This window comes from Podarcis tiliguerta (assembly GCF_965153285.1).
Source record: "Podarcis tiliguerta genome assembly, chromosome: 3".
Lineage (NCBI taxonomy): Eukaryota > Metazoa > Chordata > Lepidosauria > Squamata > Lacertidae > Podarcis > Podarcis tiliguerta.
The window spans coordinates 630,391-649,758 of NC_139536.1; the positions used below are offsets into that span (position 1 = coordinate 630,391).

Consider the following 19,368-nt stretch of genomic DNA (forward strand, 5'->3'; position numbering starts at 1 on the left):
CCCTATTGTTCTAGGACCAATCAGACTGCTGCCTTTTGGATCCTATTCAACTCAGGGCATAACACCGACACCTTGCCTCAAATAGCTGATGGGGTGTGTGGAGAAGACCCCTCCTCAAAATGGTTCTACTGGGAAGCAGGGAGGACTCAAAGAGGCTATTTGGTTGTTGGTTTTTTTAATGTTAATGTAAAAAATGATGAGTAGCAAAAGCTCCACATTTTCACGTCCCGTTCTTGGTTACAGATCATCTTTTTGCTATGCAGACAGATAACGTGTTCAGATTTTCTTCTCAGTCACCCTTAAGTTATGCAGTGCTCTGTTAAGGAGAAGAGACCATCTCTGTTTCCTCATTTGGTCTTTAAAAAGGGGCAAACTGACAATTAGTTCCGTGGTGCAGCTGCATCTGTTGCTCCTGCCTCAGCATTGGGAAAATGACATTTTCCAGTCATGTGTTTTTCTGTAGAGCGTTCCTGAGATACAGCGGCAGGAGGCTCTCAGCCAGCTCCCCCTAAGTGTAAGGACCAGTTGCTCTGCATCGTAAGAGGCTAGTCCTTATAGGGCTTCTTGGACTGCCCTCTCCCGGCTCCCATTTCTTTTATGCTGTATAGTGGATCCACAAGCTTGTTGTGAACCAGCATCAGACCTTGAAAGTGCTTCACAGTTTTCACTTTAAGCTCCAGCGTGGCGTCTTCATCGCACACAAAGACAGTGCGGGGATGTTGCTGGAAGGCCGACACGGTCCACATGTGGCTTACGCCTTCCTCAATCGCCTTGTACAAAGCAAACGCCTTGTGGGCTCCTGTGATCAGGATCATCACCTCTCTGGCGTCCATGACTGTGCCCACTCCGACGGTGAGTGCCATGGTGGGCACTCGGGAGAGGTCTCCACCAAAGAACCTGGCATTGGCCAAGATGGTGTCCATCGCTAAGGTCTTCACTCGGGTTCTGGACACCAGGCTAGAGCCGGGCTCATTGAAAGCAATGTGACCATCTGGGCCGACACCTCCAACAAAGAGCTCGATTCCTCCAGCCTCTTTGATTTTCTCTTCAAAAGCCTCACATTCCTCTTCCAGGTTTTCTGCCTTTCCATCCAGAAAGTGGGTGTTTTCAGAGGAGATGTCGATGTGCTTGAAGAAGTTGTTCCACATGAAGGAGTGGTAGCTTTCGGGGTGATCCTTCGCAAGACCCACATACTCAGTCATGTTGAAGGTTTTCACATATTGGAAAGAAAGATCTCCATTCTTGTAATATTCTATTAGTTTCCCATAGCATCCTAACGGAGTACTTCCGGAGGGAAGTCCAAGGGTGAAATATTTGCTTGGACCAGGACTAAACTGGATGATCCGATTCCTAATGTACTTTGCTGCCCATTCGCTGGCCTGAGCATGGTCCTCTAGAATGATGAGTCTCATGCTCACCGTTCTGCTACAGTCCACTCCTGGCCCGCCGCCTCCTTGAGCCTAGAGAGAGGCTCCTTAGTGACATCACTTACGCCGCAGCTCTCTCCTGTGGAAGTGATGATGTCACAGAGCACAGAAGAATGATGTCACTGAACAGCCTGGCTGTTATCATTGGGAGGGTTCTGCCTCTGCTTGTGTGTAGAAGGCCCTGGAGACTTTCTTCACAACAGTGTGTTAATAATAATAAAATTTTATTTATATCCCGCCCTCCCCAGACGAAGCCGGGCTCAGAGAGGCTAACGACAATAAAAGTAACACAGCATTCTAAAATCAATTCATTCTAAAATCAATTCAAAATCAAATTCATGGCAACCATTGGGCTAGAGTTCTGTGAGGATTACAGGAGAGAGAGGGTCAGGCTGTGCCCTGGCCAAAGGCCTGGTGGAACAGCTCTGTCTTGCAGGCCCTGCAGAAAGATGTCAAGTCCCGCAGGGCCCTGGTCTCTTGGGACAGAGCGTTCCACCAGATCGGGGCCACGGCCGAAAAAGCCCTGGCTCTGGTTGAGGCCAGCCTAACCTCCATGTGGCCTGGGACCTCCAAGATGTTTTTGTTTGAAGACCGTAAGGTCCTCCGCGGGGCATACCAGGAGAGGCGGTCCCGTAGGTACAAGGGTCCTAGGCCTCATAGGGCTTTAAAGCTCAAAACCAGTACCTTAAACCTGATCCTGTACTCCACCGGGAGCCAGTGCAGCTGGTATAGCACCGGGTGAATGTGATCCCATGGCAAGGACCCCGTAAGGAGTCTCATCGCGGCATTCTGCACCCGCTGGAGTTTCTGGGTCAGTCTCAAGGGCAGCCCCACGTAGAGCGAGTTACAATAATTGTTATTAGCTTATAAAACTATATACCACTATATTATAGAAATACTGTACGTCACAGTGGTTTACAACTTTATAAAGCCATAAAACCATATAGTAAAATAATAAAAACTTGCCTTTTTAAACTATTTGCTTGCTGGTCATCCAGTACTTAAATGAATAAAAACAGAGCAGTTTTAAATATGTAGTTTTAAATATAGCAGCAAAGTCCATCGCCTTTTCCCTCTCCCTCTGTGTCTCTCCACTTTCAAACTTGTGGTCCAAGCTGCCAGATCTAAAGGGAGCACTCCTCCTCCCTCCATTAAGGAAGGCCGTGCCCTGCGGCTGGGACTTCTTACAGCCCCCTGAGCTCCTGGGGTCCCTCAGCCTGTCTGCAGGGAGACTGCCACATAATCCCTGGGATGTGGCTGACTGGCAGGAGGGGGGTGGGCCTGCGCAAAGCAGCTTGGAGGGGCAGCAAGGCAGCAGCTGGCATGTTCAGGGAGATCAGATCGTGGATCAGCATAACATGGGTGGATCTGGGTGGAGCGCCTGAGTCAACAACAAAGCAGAGCTTGCCCTCCGCAAACAGGGGGGGCAGAGACACAGTTGGGCTTGGTTTGTGCCAACCATTTCCATAACATTTTAGTTTCTCACCGTGAGGTTGCAAAAGGGATACAGGGAAGTCAGTGGAAACGGACCACGACAGCATCAAAGCTTCCTTAAAGTGCCTGCTGCAATCATAGTAATGTAAAAACTCTCCAGCAAGTACTAGAGGTTTGGCAGGGAGAGGCCCCCCTGAGCTCAGTCGGGGGGGAATTCCACAGAATCGGGCCCACAATACTCCGAGTAAGAATCGTGGGGAGAGAGGAGGGGGAGTCCCTGGATAGCAATGGCAGGGGAGACGACAGCATCGCACCTCCTTCCTCCTTCCTAAAACGGCAGCCTTGGGCAGCCTGGTGCTTTCCATATAGAATTGTGCTTAGAAGGGACCCCCAAGGGTCATCTAGTCCAACCCCCTGCCATGCAGGAATCTCAGCTGAAGCATGACAGGTGGTCATCCAGCCTCTGTTTAACAAACTCCAAGGAAGGAGAGTCCAGCACCACTCCTGGGAGTCTGATCCACTGCGCAGCAGCTCTTTCTGCCAGGAATTTCTTCCTGGTGTTTAGTCGAAATCTCCTTTCTCATAATTTGAAACCGTTGGTTCAAGTCTTGCCCTCCAGAGCAGAAGAAAACAAGAACTTTCCCTCTTCTATGTGACAGCCTTTGAGATATTTGGCTCTCCTATCTCTTCTCAGTCTCCTCTTTTCCAGGCTAAACATATTCAGCTCCTTCAACTGCTCCTCATATGGCTTGGTTTTCAGACCCTTAATCATCTTGGTTGCCCTCCTCTGCACACCTCCCAGCTTGTCAACATCCTTCTTAAATTGTGGTGCCCAGAACTGGACACAGGACCCTAGGTGGGGACTGACCAAGGCAGAATAGAGAGGAGCTATGGGGTTCATGTGGTCACGAAGAGTCAGACACAACTAAACAACTAAACAACAACAACATGACTTCCCTTGATCTGGACACTAGACTTCTGTCTGTGGGATGTGATCCATGAGAGGCAGCCAAGTACAACATTCCTTGTTTTCCTAGAGAAGACATGCGAGGGAATGTTTGGTCCAGCCAGTCGAAACTTCCTGTTCCTCCTGGCTGGAGCATTCTTCCTTTTGCATGTGATAGAAGGTGGGCATGACCTTACCCACCAGGTAACAAAAGGATAAGTCACACAGCTTCTTCGTTTGACCAGCTTTGTTTGACTGCTCTGCTAGCTGCCAGCCAGCAGAAGCACTGGGATTTTTCCCCCATATGGGGTAGATCCACATGTACAAATTTGTAACTAACTCTGCCTTCAGAGATCCAGCTGTGAACTGATGTAAGTAAACTTCTTTTTATTGACTTTAAATAAGATTGTGGCGTCTTTATTCTTTTAAGAGGAATTCAAGGGAACTTACCAGGAACGTACAATTCAATCTGAGACAGACTGTATAACAGTGAGAGGCTCACACGAGCCTGCAACCAGCTATCTGCTGTGCATGTAAAAAGGGGAATGTAAACTCTGCTAAGGAAAGGAACTTGCTAGCGCAAGTTAGGAAGGATATTCATAAACAATATATCCTCTCTTGCCACCCTGAACATTCCCACATTTTGGAGAGTCCATCCCCTTCCGATGTCGTGTGTTTCACTGTGGAGCTGCTCTTGTGGACGAAAATCTTTCCCTGGTGTTTAATCAGAATCTCATTTCTTGTCATTTAAATCCCTTGGCTCCAATCCTACCCTCTGGAGCAGCAGCTGAAAACAAGCTGGCTTCACCTGAGCCGTTCAGACCAAAACTCCCAACAGGTTGGAAGCCTCACTTGTGCTGAAGCATCATCACTTGTGATTCCCGCAGGGGGTTGGACTAGATGACCCCGGGGACCCCTTCCAACTCTGCATTTATATGATCACAGAAGGTGGGGAACCCATCCCCGCCACGCCCCATAGCAGGCCCATCTGGTCTGGCATTTCCTTCTCTGAGGGTCGGGGTGGGGGTCTTGCCCGGCCCCCTGAACACGCATACCCGGCCCCTCTCGTCTCCCGAAACCCCCCCACCCCTCCTTAGCCACAAGCTTCCTCCCGAATCCGGAGCCCGGCTGGTCCCTTCGCTTCTCGCCTTCCTTTCTCCCGCCTCGGTTGCGTCTGCCTTGTGTCTCCCGCCTCCTGCCAGAAGCAGCCCCAGGGAGGGAGCGGCGGCGGGGGGGACGGACACGGGGGGGGGGTCCCAAACAGGCCATCCGAGTCCCACGCTGGATGTTGGGGGGAGGCATCGCAAGGGCTGCCGCTGTTGACACGGGAGGGGGTATTTCTCTCCCCCCCCCCCATCTTTTTGAGCTTCTGGAGCCAAAGAAAACCTCCGCGCCGCGTTTTGGCCGGGGAAGCGGCTCTGGTTACAGCCGCCAGGATGCTGTTGGTGTCCCCCTCCCTCCCCTCCCTCGCCCCCCCCCCGACTTTCCTAAGGCAAACAAACGGGGGGGGCGCTCCCCCCCCTCCGCACACCCATCACGCGCTGGCAGGTAGAGCATCCTCCCCCAGACAGAAATAGGAGCCTGCCCTCCCCCCCCCCGGCTATTTTTAGCTGCCTACAAATAATTTGTTTTGAGCCTGGAAATGCAGGCAGTGCTGCCCCCCCCCCCCCCAGAGACCAGGAATTGGGGTGCGTGCCATTTCCACCCACAGTGGGGAGCGGAGATTGCGGAGTGTTTGCGTGTGTGTGTGTTGGGGGGGTCCTCTTTGCACGTGCGCTCACCCCGAAAGCAGCCACCCCGGGGACGTTTAGGAAGCTGCTCATCGAAGGACACTCTATTATTTTTTCTGGGGCGCAGGGGGCCAGGCAAGCAGCTATGCCCCCCCCCTCTAAATACCCCTCTCTCCAGCTGCTGCCTTTTCCCTCCCAGCCCTGCAGCACCTCCTCGTGGCTGCAGGAGGAAGCGCCGGTGCCTCCGAGGCTGCCGGACCGGGATGCCTGCGGCTGCCTGCCTGAGTCCGACGCCCCAGGCAGGGCAGGCGGGGGGGGGGTCTCCCCTCTTCTCTGATGAAACCCACGACTGAGGGGTCTGGGGTGGAGGCTTAGGGGGCGCTGCCTGCCCGGCTCCCCGGCTCCCTCACCCCATGATGTCCTCGCAAGCGGCGGCTTCTGGTCCTCGCCCCCCCCCCCGTCCCCTCCCCGACTGGCTCCCATTAGCTCTGGCGGCTCCTTCCCAGTCGAGGCTCTTTTGCCTTTTATGGGAAAAGCATCTGGAAGGCGGTTGTGGGGGGGAGGGAGGGGGCGGCCACTCCCCACCGCAATTCAGCCCAATGGCACTTTCCTGGCCGAACCCCCGAGAGGGGCCTGGACGGGGGGGGGGGAGGCAGGGAGGGGCCTCTGCTGGGAGAGGGAGAGCAGCCCCTTGCGGGGATTCGAAACCGCCAACCTTCTGATCGGAAAGTCCTGGGCTCTGTGGTTTAGACCACTGTGCCACCCGCGTCCCTGTTGGTTTAGTTTAAAGAACATTTAAAGAAAGCATCCATCTCTCCTGGATGCGGGAACTGAGATTCCTGCATTGCAGGGGGTTGGACTAGATGACTCTGGGGGTCCCAACTATGATTTTATGAGGGGTTTGACCAGCAATGCTGTTTTCCTGAGTTTTCCCCCTGCGAAGCTGGTTTATTATGATTTCCGGTTAACCAGGTTGTGATAGCTCTGCCATCTCTCTAAAAGCTGCTAAGTTCTGTATGTGAGCAAAACACCCTGTGGATGAGCTCAGAAGGAAGTCTGTCCGATGGGGTCTACTCCAATGCAAGTGAACAGACTTTTACCCTGTTATGTAGTGAGTTGAATAGGATCCAAATTGCAGCAGTCTGATTGGTCCTAGAGCAATAGGATCCAGAATGCAGCAGTCTGATTGGTCCTAGAACAATAGGATCCGGAATGCAGCAGTCTGATTGGTCCACAGGAGCCACCCAATCCAACTCCAGGTGGAAGTGAATCCGCACCTTGATTGGCCTACAGAGAATCCCAGAATTAGCCAATCACGAGGGGCCCATTGTGTAAATAATGTATATAAAGCAGACATTTCGGAGGAACTTCCATTCCTCCTCACCCTTATGAGCTGAATAAAGAGCATGAAATCCACACTCGACTCTGAGTATATTTCATACCCCAAACACAACACAAAGGCCTGATTTTCTCCCACACCTGGGAGATGGTGTAGCACGCCTGCCATAGGCTCATGGAGACAGGATGGGGCCGACTTTGGGGTCTAGAGCTATTCCAGTCTCCCTTTCTTCGGCTGCATCTGCTCATCTGTACTGGCTGCAGGGATGTATCAGAAGAGGCTGCAGCTGGACCAAGCCAGTGTTCTCATGGGGGCCTCTTCAGGGAAGCCCCCCAGCCAGGACTTGAGTGCAGCAGCCACTGGCATTCAGGGTCATACCGCCAGAGGCAATGGAGGCAGAAAGTGGTCATCTTGGCTAGTGGCTATTGAGCCATCATGCTCTGGTAATGTCCAGATCCAATGACTTTCAAGCTGTGAGGCTGCCTCCTAAGATGCTTTGGAAATGGTCAGTAGTTCAAACACGGGAGCTGTCAATGGGGCCGGCCAGTTTCACCCCATGCCGCCCATCTTAGAATCTCTTGTGTGGCACCATTGACCAACCAAGTGGCAAAGGGCTTGGGAGCCCCCCAGACGACTCCGAAGGGCTGCCTGCCTTAACTGTTCGTTTATTTATAAAAGTATTTAGAAAAATATCTCTGCCACCACATCAAGGCAGTGTTCACTCTAAAACATCATTTTAAAATTAATAAATCAGTAAACAAAGCCTTCAAATCAGCATCCCAGTGGCAGGGGAATCAAAAGTTCATCAGCTGCCAAGGCTGTTCAGATAAATGTTCCTGCTTTCAAAGTCTGCTTCAGAAGGCCTTCTTCTGAGGACGGGGCGCAGGGAGCTTCTCGTCCCTGAGAGATCTGCAAGGCCCCAACTTGATTCTCCTTTGGTTCCCACTCAGGAAGCCTCTGAGTGCCTGAAAGAAGATTGGAAGAAATTCAAGGATTATCTACAGAAATATTATAAGATCAATGAATGTTAGAATGACATCAGACTGAATGTAAAAGGTTATTAGTAAAAAGTTTTAAAATTAAAAGAATTAATATTTTAAGACATAAAAGGATTAAGTTATATTAAGATATCAAAATTAAGATAAAGATTAAGTAAGACAGAGGGAAGGGATTTGCTGATTAAATATATGATTTGGAATACAGGGAAGGGAGGTGTGGGGAAGTCGGAGAAATAAGTAAATGCAAGAAATATCATGAAGTTGGAATTGTTTTTATTATTGTTTTTTCTTTTTGATGTTCTTTGTTGTTCTGTGTTTTTGTAACTTTGCATTTTTTCTGTTTTTCTTGTTGTTTTTTCTTTCTTTTTTGTCTTATTTTTTGTGTAAAAAACCTAATAAAATATTTATTAAAAAAAAAGCAAAACAAAGTCTGCTTCAGAAGTCCTTCTTCTGAGGACGGGGCGCAAGGAGCTTCTTGTCCCGCCCCTGAGAGATCTGCAAGGCCCCAACTTGATTCTCCTTTGGTTCCCACTCGGGAAGCCTCTGAGTGCCTGCTTTGCTGCCGCTGGCTCTCTTCCCTTGCAATGTCTGCTGTTCTCTTTAGTTGCTGTTTCTTGCTCTCTGGTTTTATAGTTCCTGGTCATTTTATTATTGTAATGCGTCTTGAATTTTTTTATTTTATTTTTTTGCTTTGTGAGCTACTCTGAGGACTTTGAAGTAAACAGTATTTTAAATAATCAAACCATCTGCTTATTGATATTTTAAGCATTTATAGGCTGCCTTTTGGACAAAAGTCCCCTTGGGGCGACATGCGAACCAAAAAGCATTTGGAACTGGGCATCAGGGCATCACTTGCGCCAGGGTCAAAGGAGTCTGCAATGCTCAGGCTTGGGTTCCGGCACACCTGCAGCCGGGGAGGGTCCCACAGGTGTGGGGGCAGCCTGTAGGGACACCTCAGCTGTGTAGGTGTCTCAGTTGGGGGGGGGGCTGCCAGGGGACAGTTCTGCCATCCTCTCCTTGGTGCAGAAGCTGGGCTGGAGAGAGAGAACTGGGCATGTCCCCTGCCTTCCTCTGGGTTGTTGTTTTGGTGGTTTTGATGACCTCTCTGCCCACCCGGCCACTCTTCCAAGCGGAGTTCTCCCCCCATTAGCTCCCCCCTCCCTGTCCACCTCCCAGGGAAGGAAGCAAAGGGGAAAGGGCAGCCGGCAGCAGAAGCCAGCCTGCCCCACAACACAGATGCAACGTGGTTCCACAGGTGCTTCCTCCCCCGTGGCGACACTGGACAGGCTGCCCGGATGCCCCTCCCTCCCTCCCTCCCTCCCTCTGCCGGGACGATTCCTGGAAGGGCAGTGACACAGAGCCAGCAGCAGCACAGAGCAGGTGCCCTCTGGAATACCCGCCTGCGCCATCAACACCCACAGCATCCCCCACTCCCAGAGAGGAAAGGGGGGAAGCCCCGAAACAGAGTCGTGGTCGTGGCCTTTCCTGGGAGCCCATCAACTTAAAATAGCACTTGGCTCTTAGTTGTTGCAGCATCACACTGTTGACGTGTGTTATGCTTGTGGTCTACTAAAACCCCGAGATTAAGGCTACCAGACGTCCCCGGATTTACAAATCAGTCCCATGCAAAATCCATTGAAGTTGAAAAGTGTCCCCAGATTAATGGGGGGGGGATCTGGTAACCTTACCCTAGATCCTTTTTTCACTTGTACTGGTGAAACTCACTTGTACTGGGGAAACTACTTCTTCTTCTTCTTCTTCTTCTTCTTCTTCTTCTTCTTCTTCTTCTTCTTTCTATTACTGCTGGCAAGCCAGGTGTCCCCCATCCTATATTTGTGTCTGTCTTAAGTGCAGGACGTTGCATTTGTCCTTCCTGAAATTCATTTTGTTAGTTTGGGCCCAGTTCTCCTATCTGATAAGGTCATTTTGAATTCTGATTCTGTCTTCTGTGGCATCAGCTACCCCTCCCAATTTGGTGTCATCTGCAAATTGGATGAGCACCCCCTCAATTCCTTCATCCAAGTAATTTAAAAAGATGTTGAACAACAACGGGCCCAGGACAGAACCCTGCAGCACCCCCTTGTCAGTTTTTCCAAGATTACGAGGAACCATGAATGAGCACTCTTTGCCTGTTTTTCCTCTTGCTTTTGACATAGCCAAAGAAATATTTTATTATTATTTTTAATCAGTGCTTTTTTCAGAAGGGACTCTAGGGTACCTAGTACTGGCACATCTTTATTTTTTGGTTTAAAAGTGTGACATTTACTGTAACGACTTCATGATGAGTATTGGCACCTATTTTTCTAGGGGGGGAAACACTGTTTTTAACCTCTTTGCAAGCCTGAGCTCATTCTGAGCTTTCGCCAGCCTGACCTTGGCTACTCCTGCACACTCCTCCTTTGTGATTTCCCCATTCTTCCATTTCTTATACATGCCCTTCTTAACTCTCAGCTCATGTTTAAGCTCCTCGTGCAGCCGCACCGATTTTCTTGCTTCCCAGGCTAGAAACTCGGAGCCTCATCTGCTAGGAGCTGCCTTTGGACCTCAGCGGGGAGATCTGGCCCCCTGCCGCCTTCAGCTGTTCGCTCCTTTGCACACGGAGTGCTGAAGAATTCAGAAAGAGCCACCTGTTTACATACAGATCTCTTGGAAACGCATTTTTCCCCAAACGCGGCTTTTCTGTCCGTTTAAGTTTGCTTTTTGTAACTCTCTTGCCTTTTTAAAGGAGCATGTTCCAGGTGCGTTGCCAACACATCCCTTAACAAGAGAGCTTTTCCATGTAAACAGTTGCAGAAGGGAGAAGGCCGCCTGGTGGCTCCTTATCTGCCGCATCTTCGATGCGTAACCCGATTCCAGCGGCACCTGGGAGGGGGGGGGCACCTTGGCGCGGAGCCTGAACTCCGGGGCCGCGAGCCCAGCCTGGTTATTCCTAGCTTTCCCTCCTCCTCCTCTGCTCCGCGCAACATCCTGCTTGGCAGAAAAGCCCTGGACAACTTTGAAGCTTCCCACACTTTCGTGACATGCGGGCAGCTCCCAGCTGCGCCTTTTGCAAGCCAGCCGTCGCTGCTCCAGGCTGCCAGCTGCGGTTTCGGGTCCAGCGGCTGCACCCAGTTCCCTGCCGCTGATCCAGGGCCAGCTCGGTGCGGTGGTTTGTGGGTCGGACCAGGACTGGGGAGACCAGGGTTTGAATGTCCGCTTGGGCTTGAATGAAGATCACCGGGTGACTGTGGGCCAGTCGCTGCGTCTCTGCCTCACCTACCCTAAAGGGTTGTCGTGGGAGTTAAATGAGGGTGGGGGAGAACGACGCAGGACACCGCGTGGTATATAAATGAAATAAATAAAATAAACAAAAAAGAAAATAAATGGAAGGAGGTTTAACACCTGGCTGAGGCCAGCGCAGCTATTTGCAGTACTTAATTCGCCCAATTCTCTTGAGAGTCCCATGGACTGCAAGAAGATCAAACCTCTCCATTCTGAAGGAAATCAGCCCTGAGTGCTCACTGGAAGGACAGATCCTGAAGCTGAGGCTCCAAGACTTTGGCCACCTCATGAGAAGAGAAGACTCCCTGGAAAAGACCCTGATGTTGGGGAAGATGGAGGGCGCAAGGAGAAGGGGATGACAGAGGACGAGATGGCTGGACAGTGTTCTCGAAGCTACCAGCATGAGTTTGACCAAACTGCGGGAGGCAGTGGAAGACAGGAGTGCCTGGCGTGCTCTGGTCCAGGGGGCCACAAAGAGGCGGACACAACTAAACGACTAAACAACAACAATTCGCCCAAAGCATATGCACCCTTACCTGTAAGCCCACCCACAACCTTGAGAGGCAGGTCAGGCTGAGAGCAGTGAAAAAGGGGGATGCCATGCTATGGAGCATCAAGGGACTGAAACTAAAACTGCTAATATTATAATATCATTATATAAATCTATGGTGTGATCACACTTGGAGGATGGTGCGCAGTTCTGGTTGCCTTTCGAGGCTCATCGCTGCTGGGAATGGGGGATGAATGTGAGAGAGGGAAGGCTGGTCTGCTGGGAGCCTGTGGGCCCCGATCCTGCCTCTTCCCACCTGACAGGCTTCATAAGAACTGCTGCTGCCCAGCAAGGATGGGGGTATTCTAGGTGAGGTTTTGTTCGGAGTTTTTGCTTTTATTGATATTAATTTTTTGTACAGTGGTACCTCGGGTTACAGACGCTTCAGGTTACAGATGCTTCAGGTTACAGACCTCGCTAACCCAGAACTAGTACCTCGGGTTAAGAACTTTGCTTCAGGATGAGAACAGAAATCGTGCTCTGGCGGCAGCAGGAGGCCCCATTAGCTAAAGTGGTGCTTCAGGTTTAGAACGGACCTCTGGAACAAATTAAGTTCTTAACCCAAGGTACCTCTGTATCTTTATTTTTATGTGGAAATTGTTCAGTTTGCTTATGTAGATGTGATGTGTTTTATTTATTTTTATGCTTGCTGTGTTTGTAAATCTTTTCCTATTGTCAGCTGCCTTGAGCATTGTTTTAACTGTGGAAAGGCGGAATACAAATAAAATGATGATGATGATGATGATGATGATGATGAAGTCTCTCCATCCCACAGTCCCTGTCCTCCATGCTGGATGCAGTGAATGCCTCTGGACCCCAGGGGCTGAGAATCCCAAGTGGGGAGAGGAGGCACTGCTGCTGCTGCTGCATCTGTTTGCATCTGGCTGGTCTCTGAGAACAGGATGCTGGAGTTAACCCCCCGCTGGCCTGGTCCAGCAATCTCTTCTTCCTCTTGCAGCCCCTTCCTGCCTCTTGTCCTCCAGGGTCCCTGCAGCTGGCTGAACCCACTCCTGGAAAGGTGCAAATATTTTCTCTACAGCTACTAACCCAGAAGCAAAAATAATTGTAGGGGGGGTGCTGAAGGGGGTGGGGAGGCCATAGCAGCAGCAAAGGCTGGCAGTGCACTGTGGGGACTGGAGTCTGGTCCAGCTGTTCCTCCCCCTTTTCCTCCCCCCCCCCCAGCAGGACAGCCCCCCTCACTCCTTTCCCAGACCCCCTTCTCCCCCCTTCTTCCCAATCCATCTTTCCTGATCTCTCCCAGCTGCTGCTGGAGGAAGGAGAAGGTGACAGGAGCCTCCTGGACTGGATGAGCGGAGCTGAGTCAGCAGAAGCACAGGCCATGCAGGGCCCCTGGGAAAGGAAGAGGAGGGGGCTTCCCCCGCTGCTTGTGCTCTGCAGGGTCCCAGAGAGAGAATCACAGAATCACAGTCGGGACCCCCAGGGGTCATCTAGTCCAACCCCCTGCAATGCAGCAATCACAACTAGATCAGATGGCCATCCAACCTCTGCTTAAAAACCTCCAAGGAAGGAGAGTCCACCACTTCCCATGGGAGTCCGTTCCACTGTCAAACGGCTCTTGCCGTCAGAATGCTCTTCCTGATCTTTAGTCAGAATCTCCCTTCTTGTAACTTGAAGCCATGGGTTCGAGTCCTACCCTCCAGAGCAGGAGAAAAGAAGCTTCTTTCCTCTTCCACATGACAGCCCTTGAGATATCTGAAGATGGCTCTCATATCTCCGCTCAGTCCCCTCTTTCCCAGGCTGAACATCCCCAGCTCCTTCAACCATTCTTAATAAGGTTTGGTTTCCAGACCTTTGATCATCTTGGTCTCCCTCCTCTGCACGCCTTCCAGCTTGTCCATATCCTCCTTAAACTGGGATGCCCAGAACCAGACACGGGGCTGCAGGTGGGCAGAACAGAGTGGGACTGTGACTTCCCTCGATCTGCACACCAGATTTGGTCACATCTTGGTGACATGTCCAGCCTGGTCTGGCCAGACAAGGGGCCCCTCCACCCAGGCCTCTCCTGGTTCTTCTTATCCAACAGGAGCGAGCATAAGCTTACCAGATTTTTTTCAAAGAATCCGGGGACACTTTTTTGAAAAAAAAGAGAAGTCAGTTGACCGGGTGGCCGGGCGCTCTCGTTCCTGGCTTGATTTGGGTCATGGTATGTGTGTGTGTGAGCAGTTCCCCCTTGGCAGCGGCAGCCTCAGCAGCCCGGAGTCAGCCCGATAGTGCAGTTGGCTCTGGCTTGCTTCAGGAGCTGCTCACTGCCGTGGCGCCTGCCATTTTGCCTCATTGGAAGTCCCCATATGATGTGTCTTGTGCCGTTGAACCAATCACGCAACATTCATTCCCTTCTAATAAACCTACAACTCTTAAAATATAAATCCGGCGACATTAAATCAAATCCGGGGACGGATTTTGTCTGGGGACAGATTTGTAAATCCGGGGACTGTCCCTGAGAAAGGGGAACATCTGGTCACCATAAGCTAGGAGGGTGTGTGTGTGTGTTGGGTCTCTCTCTCTAGAAAGTGAGACCCACGCCTTTCCTTTCGGGGGGCATCCTTGGGCTCTCCTGTCCCAGGGATCATTCTATCTTTGCTCTATCTGCTTCACCAAGTTGGCTGAGAGAAGGTTCGTGCTTAGGGTTGCTCATAAAGGCAGAACGTCCGAGAACCAACCACTTCCCCAGAAGGGCCAAAAACACCAGAGTGACCACCGAACAAACCGACCGGATGCAACTCAGACACGAAGGTGCATCATCCAGGCTTTTGAATTCCCACTGGGTTTGCTTGGGCCAGAAGTTCTGAAAACTTCCAGCGAAAGAAGAGCCGATTCCACGAAAACCCTTTCCTCTGGAATTGTCATCATTTGTTCTCTCTCTCACACAGACACAAAACACACAACCTCCCAGGAGAAAATCCAGATGGCACTGCCAAATCACAGAACTGTAGAGTTGGAAGGGACCCCAAGGCTCATCTAGTCTATCCCTTGTCGTGCTAGAACTGCAGCAAATTCTTGCCCTTAATCTTCCAATATTCAGTTTCCTTAGTTGTCCATGAGTTCTAGAGTAACGAGGGGAAAAACACCACATCTCTCCACTTTCTCCCTGCCATGTGTGACGTCTATCATGTCGCCTCTTCCTGAGAGCAAGACAAAATTCAGGACGCCAAGTTGGTGACCATTCCTGCCTCCAGTGGGAGGGAGTTCCATAGTCTAACTACACACTGCATAAAGAAGAGCTTTCTTTTGTGTGTCCTCTCCTCCCTTGTCGCTGGGCTCTGCCCTGGCCTGCCCACTTTCTCCATCTCCCCACTCGGCTCTGCTCTCCTTCCTTCCCCCTGGATCAGGGCCTCCCCCAGCACACCAGGCCTGCCGTTCCTCTCCCAGGCCTTTGCTGCCCCGGCCATCGCCAGATAAAAGGCCTGCAAGCATTCCATGACATCAAACGCAGCCAATCCGGGACGCAGCCCCCACAAGTCCCACCCCATGTGCTCTGCAGGCCGCTCTCTTCCCAAAGGCTGCTTTGTCCCCACTTTCGGCTGTAGCAAAGCGCACCAGGAGGGTTTCCGCTCCGGAGTCCCAGGACCTGGAAGAGAGGAGCCTGGTGCCTTGAGCCGCCTTCCTGCTGTCACATCAGATTTGGCTGGGAGGTCAAGGAGGAGCTCCGGCCCTGTGGAGGTTTCCTGCCTGATGCAGCTGACGTGGTCAAAACTGGGGCTGCCCTACATTCATTCTTATTGATTTTCCAACGAAAAACAACCAATTAAATACCCAATCATAATACTTCAATAAAAAAATAAAAAAATAAAATAAAAAAGATAAAACGATAGTCCAAATTGTATTTGTTAATTTCTTGGGGCTCCCCACGGTCTGGATCTCTGGAGTGTATATCTCCTGCCCTGCATTGATTTATTCAGAGAGTTTATACACTGCTTTTGTGGTTTAAATCTCTAAGTGGTTTCCAGCACATCTGAAACCTTCATAGATAAAGGTCAGCAAGGACAGGCCTTTGCTGGCAGTGAGGGGGGGGGGAGTCTCTGGGTCAGGCAGCCCCAGCAGATAACACCAATTCTGGCCCGCCTGCAATGAGTGCCAGTCGGGGTCTGGTCCAACTCAGAGCAAGGGCTTGGTGCTGTAAAGCAGCGAGAGGGACCTGGATGCAGCCCGAGGGCCAGATCCAGAACTCTCCCCTCCCTCTGGGCAAGTGAGACTTGAACCAGTCAGATCTCGAATTCCAGATGCAGCTGCAATGGAGCTTCTTCAATTATTGCATTCACCTCCCACCTCCTTTCTCCAAGGAGCTCAAGGTGACCTGCACCCTTCTCCCCCTCCTCATTGAAGCTCCACAACAACCCTGTGAGGTAGGTTAGGCTGAGAGGCTGGCCCCCAAGTCACCCGGGGGGGGGGGTTGAACCCTGGTCTCTCCCAGGTCCCGGTCACTCAAAGCGACTGGACAAGCGCTCATCCCGTCCTCCCCATTGCTAGAAAGCCTTTAATTGCATTTTAACCTGCATTTTAAATCCCCCCCCCTTTCCCCCCATTATGCTTTTACTGTGATTTTATTGGTGTTAGCCAGCCTGAGCCTGGCTCTGGCTGGGGAGGGCAGGGTATATCGTATTTTTTGCTCTATAAGACTCACTTTTTCCCTCCTAAAAAGTAAGGGGAAATGTGTGTGCGTCTTATGGAGCGAATGCAGGCTGCGCAGCTATCCCAGAAGCCAGAACAGCAAGAGGGATCGCTGCTTTCACTGCGCAGCGATCCCTCTTGCTGTTCTGGCTTCTGGGATTCAGAATATTTTTTCTTGTTTTCCTCCTCCAAAAACTAGGTGCGTCTTATGGCCTGGTGCGTCTTATAGAGCAAAAAATACGGCAAATTATTATTATTATTATTATTATTATTATTATTATTATTATTATTATTATTAATGTTCAGGACCCCAGGATCTCAAGGTCTGCGTCTCCCCAGACTGCCCTCCCCAAGAAGCCTTCCTTGGAGGCAAGTGCAGAGGCTGCCAATGGGAGGAGAGGCCTTGCCAGTGGTGGCCCCTTGGCTGTGGGCTGCTCTCCCCCTGGGAGGCTCACCTGGTGCTTTCAGGCAAAGACATTCTTATTCTCTCTTTGATGAGGTTCGAGGTTCTTCTGCTTGGGGCGGAGAAGGATCTTTTCCTAGCTTTCAGTATTCCATATGATGCGACTGTTTTGACTCTCCTGTTGCCTTTTCTTCAAGCCAAGCCAACTTGTTTTTGTAAAAAGTGATGAATGGAAGAATGAAATAACCCGAGGCTGCTTGAGACAGGATGGAGCCAGGCGCCCATTTAGGGGTCCAGACTCCATCAAGGGCCAAACCAGTTAAGCTTCTTGTTATGTAAATAACAGCTGCTAAGGAGCCTGAGCAGGATCAGAGCTGGAGGAGTTTTGAGAGGAGGAGGAGGGAGCCAAGTCTGTCCCTGAGCGGAGCCTCTTCCTCCCTGGGAGAGGGGGGGGGGAGCCCTGTGAAAAGACCCTTTTTAGCGCATTGCTGACATCTGCAGGGCAACCGTGCAAAGGAAGCCGAGCTGAAGCGAAGGCTGCAGAGAAGAACACTTACAAAGTTGTCATTAGAGTCACTGATAACAGAACCATAGAACTGCTGACTTGGAAGGGACGCCGAGAATCATCCAATCCAACCCCCTGCAAGGCAGGAATCTTTTGCCCAATGTGGGAATTCGAACCCACAACCCTGAGATGAAGACTGTTGCAGGAATTTATGTATAGTTTGGGGAGGGGTTGCCCCTCCAGCAGATATCATGCACTACAAAACCAGCACGATCGCTTTTGTGACTTTTGTGATTTGTCCCCACAAAACACTTCATCACAGTTTCTTCCTATCTATTCAAAGGGCCTTTGCTGCAGAATACCAAATGTAAGAATTCATTGATCAATGTACCTATGTACTGGCTCACTGGGAAAACTTCAGAAATTCCTATAGACCTGTGAGCTCAGCTGTTCAGCAGCCCCTCTGCCTGAGTGATAATCCCTGGCCTCCTGATACCTGAGTGCCAGACAGGTAGCCATTCCATAAATAACAAACCCAGATGGAGACAAAAGGGTGGGATGAACTTGGCTGGGAAACAGGGAAATAAATGTAAATGTCTCTTTTGTTCCACTTGCTGGGTGTTTGGTGGAGGGCAAGGGGAACCATGGGGCAGGGTCCAGGGTGCTCAGATTCCTGCCACCAGACCGCCTTTTTCATGAAGTATGAGTGATGTAGTTTGGGGGGGGGTGTAACATGGGGATTAGCAGCTAATACAAGTTTGGGGGCTCTCTTGTTTGGGGCTTCCATCTTGTTCCACCTGGTGGCAGGTGGGAATCCTGTCGCGACAGTCTTCAATCAAGACCAAGCCTCCTGGCTGCTGTTTTGCTCTGGTATTCCTGGCTGGGGTCCTTGCTTTTTGTCCAAGGGAGCCCTCAGATTTCTCCATTAACAAGACTAAGCACCTTAAAACTCCCAACTCCATGGACAGGACGGGTCTCAGGCTGGGTGCCCAGAGAGGCTGAGCTGCTTGTAGGGTTGGCGGCCGCTGGCTGGACCTGGCAAGGGGGGACTGGCGTCTCCAGAGTGACCAGGCAGACAATGGGGGGGGCTTTGGGCTGCTTCCCCACTGAGTGCTGCCTCAGAGGGGCGAGAGGAGCTCTCCATCAGGACCAGTTGCCCTTCTCTGCCCAGCCCACAGCCAAAGGTTGCAGCCCTGGCAGCTGTTTAGTCTGGAGAAAACGCGCATGAGAGGCTACAGGATGGAGGGAGACCCCATGGGACCCCCAGGGGCTCCTCTCTTCATCCCCCCCCTTGCTGGGGACCCCCACACGCCTCTTGAGCAAAAAATGCCTTTGCAGGTCTTGGAATAACAGACACGGAGAGTTGGAAGGGATCCCAAAGGCCATCTAGTCCACCCCTCGCAATGCAGGGAGGTGCCGAGGGTGGATTCGGGGTCAGCCCCGCCAGAAGGACCGGCAAGAGCAGCGGGGGGGGGGGAATGCTCTGATGTGGGGCTCGGAAGCTCCTCCTGCCAAACCTCAAGGAAGGCGGGGGGGGGCATCCCAGGGTCCAGAAGGGAGCGAAGGAGCAGAGCCCATGCGAGGGAGGAGCGGCAGCCCTGCGGGCAGAAGGCCGGTGCCCGGAGCCATTCCCTGCAAGAGGCCCTGGGCTCCCCCTTGAGCGCTTTTCTTCGGCCAGGGCAGCGCCTTGCGCGCCTGACACGCGTACTGAGCGTAACGTGTGAATGTGCGGAGCGGGTCTCCCGTGCAGGAAGGCGATGGGCTGCGAGAGGGAGGGCTGGACCGCGCCTGAAGGGCGACTCCGGGCCGGGAAGGGCGCGCGGCGAGGAGCCCAGTTCCCTTCCTTCGCCTCCTCCTCCTCCCATGTCCGCCAGGGGGCGCCCCAGAGCCGCGCCTCCTTCGCCCGGCGGAGAGACGAAGAGCGCTGCCAGGCTCTGCCAGCAGGGGGCGCCGCCGCGAGAGAAAGAGCGAGAGAGGCGGAGCAGAGAGTAGCCGAGGGCCAGAGCGGAGGGCTGGGATTTTTTTTTGGCCTACAACTCCCATCATCCCTTTGCTCACTGGACCAGCGGTTAGGAATAGTGGGAATTGTAGTCCCAAGTCATCCGGAGGGCCGAGTTTGGCCCTGCCTGGGCTAGAGCGTCCCCGT

The 19,368-nt window shown here is 51.8% G+C and overlaps 1 protein-coding gene across 1 annotated transcript; it reads right to left on the reverse strand.

The window, feature by feature from the left end:
* Window positions 1-230: 230 nt before the first annotated feature.
* On the reverse strand, window positions 231-2,188 carry LOC310674727 (glucosamine-6-phosphate deaminase 1-like). Its single transcript, XM_083434328.1, has one exon. The coding sequence runs from the start codon at window positions 1,410-1,412 to the stop codon at window positions 546-548; it is 867 nt and encodes a 288-aa protein (XP_083290454.1). The 5' UTR covers window positions 1,413-2,188; the 3' UTR covers window positions 231-545.
* Window positions 2,189-19,368: the final 17,180 nt, after the last annotated feature.